At 34.2% G+C, this 12,210-nt stretch overlaps 1 protein-coding gene across 2 annotated transcripts in view; it reads right to left on the reverse strand.

The window, feature by feature from the left end:
* NPSR1 (neuropeptide S receptor 1) overlaps positions 1-12,210 on the reverse strand; it is a 191,061-nt gene that overhangs the window by 163,025 nt on the left and 15,826 nt on the right. For both annotated transcript variants that reach the window (XM_074284310.1, XM_074284309.1), the window contains exon 2: positions 10,808-10,940. In XM_074284310.1, coding sequence (XP_074140411.1) covers positions 10,808-10,940 — 133 coding nt within the window. The remainder of the gene's footprint in view (positions 1-10,807; positions 10,941-12,210) is intronic.

The following is a 12,210-nucleotide window of genomic DNA, read 5'->3' on the forward strand; positions in this document are numbered from 1 at the left end:
TAAAGAGTTTCCATTTAAAGATTTATGAAGGAGATGACTAAGAACTTTGTGTAGGATGAAAAGATGAGGATCCATTGTCATTTGTATCCAGAGGATCCATATTGATAAGATCCCTGAATCACTGGGCCTCTAGACTGGAAAAGGAGGTGGATCAGTCATTTTTCAAGCATATAGGATAACAGATAGATGGGCTATGTCAATAGTTTTGATATATAGATACCCTGCATACAAATAAGCTACACATATTGCCAACAATGACTTATGTAGAATCACTGGCATCAAATAGTTAGACAATATAACTATAACTTTAAATCTGAAAGGTGCCTTAAAGACCATCTAATTCAACATCTTCATTTTACAGATGGGGAAACTAATGCCAAGGGAGAATGAGAAATTTCCCAAGGTTATACAGACAGTATCTATTGGTGTCAGGAGGTGAATCTTATTCTAATGACTCTAAAGTGAAGATTCTTTACTTTTTTATATATTATGGGCTCTTTTACAGTTTGGGAAATTTTGTTGATCCTTTGCTATGTTTTTAAATATATAAAATAAAATACATGGGATTATAAGGAAAGCCATTTGTATTTAAGTAATTATCAAGATATAAAATCTAAATTTCTTGCATATATGTGTTTATTAATATTACATAGCAAGAAATATTTTTAAAGCATCCATAAGTTGAAGTTAGATGTTATTTTTACAAACAAATCATAGTTGCTATTTAGCTTGATAAGAATATTAAAGTGAAGGGTGGTCTTTAACAAGGCAATGTACATATCAGGTTTGATACCCAATCAGTTTCAATATTTTTGTTTTAAAGTTTATAAGTATTGAAAATCCTGGTTCATAATGATCTATTCCAAATAAATGGAATATAATTTTCATATTTCACTTTAGATGATGAGAATAGATTAGTGATAATTAATAAATTTTTCCCCTTCAAGCTTTTCTAAAACCTAGTCAGAGTTGTCTAGATTTGTATAGACCACAGATTTAGGAGACTTTTCTCTAAAAACAATACTCTCTCCACCGTATTTCAGAGAATATCAAGGATTCATATGGCTGGAAAATGAAATAGATCATTTACCTTTCAAGAGCAAGGGGCAACATATGGACAACTTAAGTATTGCAGCAGTATCCATAAAATATTAAAATGTTCCAAGGAAGGAGCAATATGCGGCTCCTCTAGGGAGAATTTATGCAAGAAAATTAACAATTACCCAGAATAAGACATCTTGAGTAGACTTCACTATACATTTGTCTAAGGCCCAACACAACTTAGACGCTCTAAAGAATTTATGAGTTACAATCATGCATGACCCACCCATGAGACAGTTATCATCATTGTTAATATATATATATATATATATATATATATATAGAACTTTAAGGTTTAAAAAGCATCTTGCATATATTATCTCAGTTAAAGCATCAAACCCATACGATTGCTAACAGTGGTGTAATGAAGCAACACTGGAATCAGAGACAGAGGAATTGTGTGTAAATATAGGCTTTACCACTTACTTCATCTGAAACATTGGCAAATTATTTTTTTTTGGGGGGGAGATCTCTGTTTATCATTTGAAAAAAGAGTAGGTTAAACTAGATGATTTCCTAGATCCTCTTGAGCTCTAAATCCTTTGTCCTAGCATTGCAATCTTGATTGATGGAGACACTATACACCTCAGTGAAACCAAAGACTCATTTAAATATTAAGTTTATGGTTGTATTCTATTTGCCTGCATTTTAGCAAAAAAAAAATTCACTGCTATTCTGATATTAATTCATTCACTTTCTGATCCTTATTTTTTATTTTGGCAATGAAAATCATATCTGCCACAGGGAAGTATTGTGTAGCAAGCCATTTTCCTCTATATTTAGCAATGCTGTATTGAAATATAGGGATTACATTTTTTTGACCATTTGAAGGAAAATCTCTTGTTAATCTGATAATAATGATTTTCATCTTCTACACTAGAAGTAGATTGGTCAGAATAGAGGCCTTCCTACAATAGCGAGGAGAATGAATAGAGAGAAATAGTTAGAATGATTAAGATACAGAAGAGTGTAACCATGGGTGACAAAACATTTGTACCACTTCCTGTATTTATCCTTATCTCACCAACCATGGGTGGTAAATGGGAAACTATCTGTGGTGTGCTTTTACTAGATTAGTGCATTTGTGAAGAGCTTCAGTTTCTTTGTTCTACCTCATTATATAAGCTTAACAATATCAAGGCACTGATAATGGTGGTACTAATGCTATATGGAGATATTTTTTCTGTATTGTATTTACATATACAGGTTCATTTTCCAGAACTCAAACAAGACTGGCCCCCAAAGTGGTGATAAGGAGGGAATATGTGTCCTCTGGTGCTCTGTTTTATAAGTCAGTGCTTTATCTGTTGTTTGTAAGCTATGAAACCTTATACCTGGATCAAAGGATGCTATAATTCCTTGAGATTCAGCACTAGACTAAAAGTCATCTCACTAATACTCTTATTAATGGTTTCACAGATTTATTTTCCTGAGATGGGTCAAATTAACTTTTTCATTTTCCATCTAGTCATTCATATTTATATTTTTGGATCTATTAATCATATCTACCTCTCATCTCTATCTCTCTTCTGACCTCCAATTTGGCATATCTTACAGCCTTTCACATATATTCAATTGGCCATCCAGAATATTTTAAACTCAACTTGCTTAAAAGGAAATGCATTACCTTTCCCCCAAAACCCTCTCCCAATTTCTACTTTCCTTATTACTATACAGGTCAACACTATTCTCCAAGTCTTTTAGGCTTACCTATCTCTCTTTCTATATCCAAGTTGTTGTCAAGGCCTATTTCATTATTGCAGTATCTCTGGAAAGTGCTTCCTTCTCTTTTCTGACATCGCCACTACTTTAGTGCAGGTCCCCATCATCTCAGTTCTGCATTGTTACAATAGCCTGCTGGAGGGTCTGCCAGACACAAGTTTCCCCCATTCCAATTCGTCCCCCATTCAGCCATTAAAGTTATTTTCCTAAAGTGCAGATGTAATCATGTCAACACTCCCCCCAATCTTAATAAATTCCAGTGAAATGGAAATTTTTACTCTATTTGATAATATGAATGTTCTGTTTGGCTAAGCACTGTGTTATACAAAAAGAGGCAAAAATACTACTTAACCTCAAGAAACTAAGATGAAGACAATGGTGGAAAGAAAGGAAGGTTGGAAGAAAGAGAAAGAGAGAGACAGAGAAAGACAGAGAGAAAGTGAGATAAAGAGAGACAGAGACAAAGAAAAATAGACAAAGAGGGAAATAGAGAGGATTAAGAGGATGAGGGTAGAATTATTTTCCTTAGTGATATAGTATCAATCTTTAAATCAGCCCAAATATTCTTTTGATAATATTTCATGTCTGTGAGTCGTGAAGCAATATGCCCTTGAAGGATTTGAAGTTGTCAATCAAAAAATGGGTAATGGAGTTATACAGATGTTGTGACTAGACTCCCACATGTATAATCCAAATACAAAGGACACAGAAAAGATTATCATCAAAGACACATACACTAAACAATAAGACAGGTTGACCATGTGCAAGAGGAAGAGTTAACCAATGGAGTGTTTTATCAACATCTTCATGATAGAATGTAACTGAAAAGAAGACCCCCCTCTTTGTCATGTTATCACCTGGCAAACTCATATTATGAAATTGGTTGTCCATAATCTGTGAGAACACAGAGAGGAGTCAAATAGAATGAAAAGCCATGGATCACCCTTCATTTGTCTCACTGGAAGGGTTATACACCTAGATGAGATCCCAGATGTATCTATCAGCTGACAAAATTAGTGATGTTTGCTCTGAAGAAGATATGATTCAGAGGCATGTGATGGTAATGTTTAGGTGTTTGTCATGAAGAAGAGGGACTGAATGTACAGAGGCACATTTCAGCTGAATGTCAGAAAGAAATTCTCCAAGAATCAGAGCCTTCCCTAAATGGAGTAGGTCACCTCTTTGAAGGTTTTTATGGACATAGTGGATGGCCACTTGTTGAAATATTATAGCATGAAGTATTTTAGAATAGAATGGGAATAGACTAGATTGCCACTGAAGTCCTTTCCAATTCTCAATTTTCGTGATTTTGATGTTGGAATTGAAAAGCTCTTAGGTCAGCCAGAGCTCAAATCTGGCCTAAGACACTTATTAGCTAGGGATCTCTAGGCAAATCACCTAACCTTTGTTTCAGTTTCCTTAACTATAAAATGGGGAATAATAATAATACCTTTCCAGAATTGTTATGAGAATCAAATAAGAAATATTTGCAAAGCATTTAGTCTTCCTCCTTTTATTTGTAAGTATACTGTCAACTTTTTCTTCCTTTTGATAAATTTTCTAATTATTTAAAATTCATTTTATTGTATTAAAATGACTAAGAATAAGACCTCTAAAGTTCTTTCTTGCCTTAAGATATTCTGATTTAGGTTCTGAGTATTCTGGTAGCTGATATTAATATTTTCTCTTTATTTCCAGGCTCAATTACAGTACTATGTCACCTAATTGTTTCACTCAGCTAGTGGGAGGCCTTGACAATTTTCCTTATTTTTGCAGTTTCATAGTTACTATGAAATAAATGAATGAAAGGAGTAAGAAAACTAATTTTGGAAATAAGTAGGAATTGGGGAAATGGAATGAAATAGAAGTTATTAAGAGCTGGAAGTTTCTTCCATCTTTTTTGAAAAGAAATCTGAGACCCTAATGAAATCATCTAAATTTTAAGTCCCTCAAATACAATTCAAAAACTATCCTATTCCTACTACTTACTCCTACTGCTACCACTACCATAAACCTTACACCATTAATGCTACTCTTCCTTGAAAACTGTACAGTAGCATGGAAGACCAGGATACAAATGCAGAAGACAATGAAAAAGTGACCAATGTCTCAAAGAAAAAAAAATGCAAATTGGATTCAAGCCCAGCAAGAATTCCTGGAAGAGCTAGGGTAAAAAATTGGAAAACAACAAGAGTGATACAAAAATATTATGAAAAGAAATTTAATCCTTCAAAGGGGATATTTAATGAATAGATGAATTCCATATAAAATGGAAATGGATAGTAGAATGTATTAGAAACCAAAATCCAATAATAGATTGTTTTCAAGAGACCCACTTGATTCCTAAAGACAGACATAGTTAAAATAAAAGGCTACAGTAGAATCTAATATGATTCAGCTGAGGTAAAAAAAGGAAAAGGTAGCAACTACGGCTCAAAGGAAAAAGCAAAAATATGCCTAATTAAAAGAGTTTATTAATGTAGCTATATTTTATTAAAAGGTATGTTAGATGAAGAAATGATATAAACATTTTACAGCAAATTCTGATAAAGACCTCATTTCTCAATATACAGAGAATTGAGTCAAATTTATAAAAATAGGAGCCATTCTCCAACTGGTAAATGGTAAAAGGATATGAACTAGTGTTTTTCAGAAAAAAAAAAAACTACCTGCACTTGTAAGAAAAAAGTTCTCTAATTAGAGAAATTCTAACTATGACAAATCTGAGGTATCATCTCATATCTATCAGAAGTAACAAATGCTGGATGGGATAAGAGAAAATGGGTATATTAATGAATTGTTGGTAGAATAGTGAACTGGTCTGATCATTCTATGATTAGGGGGCCATAAAACATACCCTGTGATCCAGCAATACCACTATTAGGTTTGTATCCCAAACAGATTGATGAAAAAGGAAAAAAAAACCTATATATAGAAAAATATTTATAGCAGTTCTTGTGATAATGGAGAATTGGAAATCAAGGGGATATTCATCAATTTGGAAACAATTGAACAAGTTGTGGCATATGATTGTGAGGGAGTACTATTATGCCATAAAAATTATGGGGGGAAGTTTCAGAGGGAAAATGGCAAGACTTATGTGAACTGATGCAAAATGAAGTGAGAAGAACCTGAAGATCATTGTGCACAGTAACAGCAAAGTTGTAATGATGATCAACTGTGAAAGACTTAGCTATTCTGATCAATACAATGATCCAAGACAATTCCAAAGAACTCATGATTTAAAAATGCTATCCATGTCTAAAGAGAGAATTGATGAAGTTAGTGTAAACTGAGAGAAAATTTTCTCACTTTATTTTTTGCGATATGGCTAATATGGACATATGTTTTGCATGATTTCACATGTATAATTGATACTGTATTGATTGCCTTCTCAGAGCATGAGGAAAGGATGGAGGAGAAGAGAATCTGAAACTCAAAATTTAAAAGAAAAGTACTGTAGAAACACTGAAATTTAGAAAGTATTACATCTGGTATGCTACTTCAGTTGGTAGGAACCACAAAACTCAGTATCAATTAATCAAGAATAACTAATTGAAATAGGAATATCTGTATCTCATCTCTCAGATATATCTCTATGTGTACATCTCTGAGATGTGTGTATATCTCAGATATATACACATTTCAGATATATCTATATCTTTCTCTTTGTGTCTCTTCCTTTCTCCCTTTTCCTTTTTCCTTTCATCTATCCTTCCCTCTTTACTTCCTCCTTCTCTCTTTTCTTCCCTCCATCCCTCCCCTCCCTCCCTCCTCTCTCTCTCTCTCTCTCTCTCTCTCTCTCTCTCTCTCTCTCTCTCTCTCTCTCTCATTCTCTCTCTCTCTTTCTCTCTCTCTCTCTTTCTCTCTCTCTCTCTCTCTCTCTCTCTCTCTCTTCTCTCTCTCTCTCTCTCTCTCTCTCTCTCTCTCTCTCTCTCTCTCTCTCTCATCTGTCTATGTGTCTGTCTCTTTCTGTCCCTCCACTCACTTAAATAAGAACTTTGCTTCATATTTAATTGGAAAAATTTGAGATCATTTGAGATCCATCTTCTTATCTTTCATAATCTCAACTCATCTTATCACTCAACACTCAGATGCCTTCTGTCACCATATTCTCCTTCATCTCTGTTTTACATGAATACGTGGTTCTTCTTCTCTATAAGCAAAAATGATTTGATCTTTTCCAGAAGATTGTCCCCTTTCCATCATTTCTGTCTTTCTATTGTTCATTTAAAAAAAATATTATTCTATTGTTTCTGGCTATTTACTGGTTGCTTTCTTTCCCTTTCTGCACTTCTTTATCCTCTCAAGCAACCTTTTCTCTTTGATATTCTCTTCTTTCTAAATGTTTGAGGTATTACTCTATCCTGTTTCTCCCTCTGCATATCTCAATACTCTTCTAACTCTTTGATGGCTCTTCATTAAGTTCATTCCCTCTAAACATTGTAGGGATCTGTCTTGGTTGGTCTTCTCCCCTTTTTTCCTACCATCTCTCTATTTCATCTCTATGAAGTTGATTCTCAAATCTACTTGTTGAGTCTAACGTTCTCCCAAACTCTGGTCTCCCATCTCCTATCTTCTATTACCCATCTAGGAGTGTATTGTTAAAGACACCTTAAACTCAAAATACCCCAAACTGAATTTGTTATTCTTCCCTTCTCTAAAACCTCCACTGCTTGTATAGATATTTCCGTCCTCCAAAGCATCTGATCTCACTGCTTAGATGTAAATCTCCACTCCCACCCACTATATCTAATCAGGGTTTAATTCATGCCATTTCTATGTTCATAGCATTTCTTGTATATGTCCCCTTGCACATGTCTTCTCTGTCACTTTCACAATCCTATGGCAGACCCTCTCATCTCTTGCTTGGACTATTGCATGAGATTTCTAGTTGATCTCTCTGCTTCAGATCTCCCACTTGGCCACCATCCTTCACTCCCATGTCAACTTGATCTTCCAAAATTTAGCTCATCTCACTTTGTTATCCCTTATTTATTAAAGTCCATTGGCTGCCAATCATCTGTAAAATCAACTATTAAATCCTTTATTGGATTTGAAAAGTCATTCATAACTTATGCCCTTCCTATTTTTCCAGCTTTTTATATCCTATTTATGTCCTGTTGATACTCGACTCCCTGTTGTTTCTGGAACAGGACACTCCTTTTTTCATGGGTTGTGCTTCATGTCCAGAATGCTCTCCCTCCTCCTGTCCCTCTCCTGGCTGTCCTAGTGTCCTTTGAGTTTCAGCCAAAATCTCACTTTTCACACAAAGTCCTTTCCCCCTTAATCTTAGTGCCCTTCCTCTCAGATTACCTTCATTTTACCCTGAATATATCTTTCTGGTTCATAATTGTCTGCATGTTGTCTCCTCATTAAACTGTGAGCTATTTGAGATTAAGGACTGTATTTATTTCTGCACTTTTTTGTATTCCCAGTGTCTAGCCCAGCTCTTAGAAAATTTGCTTAATAAAGGATAATTTAGTAGCTGAATATTTCCATTCTTGTTTTCTTTAAATCTTATCTCTGTCCTTTTGAAATCTCACTATGTCGTGCATATTTTTGTTTTCAAATCATATTTTCCCTTTAGATTGTAAGCCCTCCTCTGAGATTACCTTCAATTTACCCTGAATATATCTCTCTAGTTCATAATTGTCTCCATGTTGTCTCTCCGTTATATTGTAAGCTGTTTGAGATTAAGAATTGTATTTATTTTTACACATTTTTTTGATAAATTTTGATATCTCACTTTGTCATACATACTTTTTGTTTGTAAATCATAACCCCTTATTAGATTGTAAGCTAATCAATTGTAAAGTTTATGTTGATGTATATATATATATGTATATATATATATACATATATACATATATATATATATACATATATATATATATATATATACATATATATATATATATATATATATATATATATATACATATATATATATATATATATATATATATATATATATATATATATATATATATATATATATGTAATGGGACAGGGGATGCTATTCACATTGCACCACCTCTGACTTCTACACTGGCATGTGAACATTTACTTATTCTCTCAGTTGGCTCATTCACTCCAGCATGTCATCACACTGGCAGATCTTGGCTCCTAGAGAATAACCATAATAATATGGCTATACTGAAATTTTCTCAGGGACTAGAGATAACCCTAATTTTTGGTAAATCCACTTACTTAAATCATTACTCTTGCTCTTCAGCCCCCAGTGATGAATTTTTAATTATACAACCAGTCATTCACCATAGTGATGCTTTTAGATTTTTTTTAAAATAAACATTTACTTAGCAACAGGGCAAAAGAAATAATCATAATATGACAGATGCTCATATATTAAAAACACATGCATAAAAATGAAACCATCACAATCTACACACAATCTTGGGCCACAATCTCCCACTAATGCACTCAGATCTAGGGAAAGAGCAGACACACTTTTAGAAACTTGCCAATGAAGCAAACAAGAGAGGAAAACCTATTAAGATAATTCAAATTCTGGAACTGAAAACTTTGGTGTCCTTTCTGTCTCAGAACCTGCCCATAAAGTTTCCTTGATGAATAGATCTTCTGAGTTGAATAAATGCTTCCATTGCTAATCTAAATTGATCCATGATGTGCTTGAGTAATACCTCATTGGGCATCTTAGTCAAACCAATTAGCCCACTGAGTGTTTTTTTTTTTCCTTTTCAACTGTTCCTCTGATAAGATACTTAGTCCTTAACAGCAGTTGTAGCATATGTCACTTTTAGCTTTAAGCATAGCTGCTGCAGTTCTGGAGGTATATGTTCTCTTCCTAATTGTAGTCTTTTGAACATCTCTGTAAGTGACTTCATCTTAGTTTATGATTAATTATATTATAATCAGTTTATAACCCTCTAAATTTCATATCTCATAAATATACAACAGTTCTGGTGTCCATGTTTCTCAAATATACAACAGATTGTCATATTCAAAAGAATTAATCATTTATCTTGGAACTTGGTTGAGTCACACTCAATCTCAGTAATTATCGCACAGACTTGCTGTTTCTCTTCGAATTCTGAGTAGACAATTCATTAACAAAGGAATAGTACAGTCCATTTATATGCCAATGCCTTAATGGTAATCATTTTAAAAGGAACTAGAGGCTGGACATGTAATTTAATTAATATAGAGAACTGCTTTATGGGAAACTCTACCAAGTTTTCAACTGGCAAGAAATTTCATGGTGTGAATAGTGAAACTCTCACAATCCTTGTGAGTCCCAGCACACATCTTTTCTGGAGCCTTAAGGTAGTGCTGAGTTCTTAACTTGGGGTACATGAGATCCCAAGGAGTCCAGGGGTAGATTTCAGGGAGTCTGTGAAGTTGGATAAGGGAAAAATACATTTTTATTCCAATTTAACAGATTTTATTTTATGCATTTACAAATATTATTCTGAGAAGCCAACCACAGGCTTCTGCAAACTGCCAAAGGGGGACAGGGCCATGTCATGCCAAAAAGGTTAAGAACCCCTGAATGGGAGTGGGTAGAATTTTGAAGGAAGTGAGAAGGCAATCGCCCAATCTTTGTCTTCAAGACACATTTTCTACTGGGATAATATATTTTAGATACAAATAAGTATAGCACATGGTAGGGAGTGAGAGGAACAAGATTGTTTGATCTGGGAGAGAACAGAAACAGCAGGCAGTTGAAAGGGGATATTAACAGCTGGAGAGAATAGAGAAGGATGAATAATTCAGTGTAAATTAATTCATGTGAATAATTCACATGAAAGATTGTGTAAAATTAAGTTGGACAAGTTGAACTTGGATTATTGAGGACCAGGAAAGGGAGTTTAAATGGAATGAAAATGACTTTTGCATTATGTACTATCTTGGGTCATTTGTGCCTCCATAGGTACAGATAAGATAACCAGTGGGATAGCCCATTCAGTATTTCTCCACTCCCACCCTCTCAATGGCTCACCTGTGATTGCTAACTGGGTCACAAAAAAGGTCATTCTTGACTTCCTCTTCCTCTTCCAGGTAGAGAACAGCACGAAGGCATTCCCCACAATGGTGAAGACAAAGAGGGTCCAAAGGGTTATCAGCTGCTCTGTCTGTAAGAAACACACCGGGGAGAGGTGAATGCACCCATGGACAGAATGCAGTTGAGACAATCCTTAGTTAAGGCTGAGTGGCAAGAAGATCCTTAGCCACCTATGACAAAAAAAGAGGCAGAATGTGTGTTTTCAATGGAACCATAGAACTTGAAAAACCCTTCTCATTACCAAGAAAACAGATGGATTCAATTAAAGCAGTATTGGTTCATTTGGAATATATTTGAACCACAGGCTTTTTTTTTTTTTTCTAAGATGTGGTTTCAGCCTTATGTGCTTCCAAAATATGCCCCCCTTTTTTTCTTTTATTTTTATTTTTTAATAATTTTATTATATATTTTTATATAATATTATCCCTTGTATTCATTTTTCCAAATTATCCCCCCCTCTCTCTGCTCCCTCCCCCCCATGACAGGCAATCCCATACATTTTACATGTGTTACATTATAACCTAGATACAATACATGTGGGTAAATACCATTTTCTTGTTGCACAATAAGCATTAGATTCTGAAGGTGCATGTAACCTGGGCAGACAGATATTAGTGCTAACAATTTACATTCCCTTCCCAGTGTGTCTTCTCTGGGGGTAGCAAAATATGCCCCTTTAACTATTCCACCAAAATGCTGGTACTATAGTTATATTCTGTGATTAATTATAAAATTCAAACTGGAGGGGACTTTAGCAATCATCTGGACCAGCCTTCACATTTGGCACATAGGAAGTACTTAAATAATACTTTAAAAAATGTTTTCATTCCTTTCATTTTGTTTACATGTGAGAAAATAGAGACTTAAAGAGATTGAGTAACTGGTTCTAGATCATATAGGAAATCAGAGGTATAACCTAGATTTTAACCCAGAACTCCAGTTCAGTTCCAGAATCCTCTCTACTGCACAATGGTTATCCAATCAGCCATTTACTCAGTAGCTATATATTAAACTCAAATGTTGTTATTATAATTATTATTAGACTTGATTATTATTATTAGTCTCAATAGCTATTTAGAAAACTCAAACATTATCATTAGTATACTAAATATTATTATTAGATTCATTAGCTATTTATGAAATACCAGTTTTATGATTATGTGGTAGGTACTAGAAAAGACATGAAGATACATAAGACATAACCCCTCTTCTCAAGAAACTTGGAATTAACAAGTTCTGGATTTAAATCCTGCCTCTGACATTGGCTGCTCAAGTGAATATGAGCAAATCATTTAACATTTCTAAATCCAAGTATCCTAAAATGTAAAAAAAATATATAT

The sequence above is a fragment of the Sminthopsis crassicaudata genome, chromosome 1 (assembly GCF_048593235.1).
Source record: "Sminthopsis crassicaudata isolate SCR6 chromosome 1, ASM4859323v1, whole genome shotgun sequence".
In the NCBI taxonomy this organism is placed as follows: domain Eukaryota; kingdom Metazoa; phylum Chordata; class Mammalia; order Dasyuromorphia; family Dasyuridae; genus Sminthopsis; species Sminthopsis crassicaudata.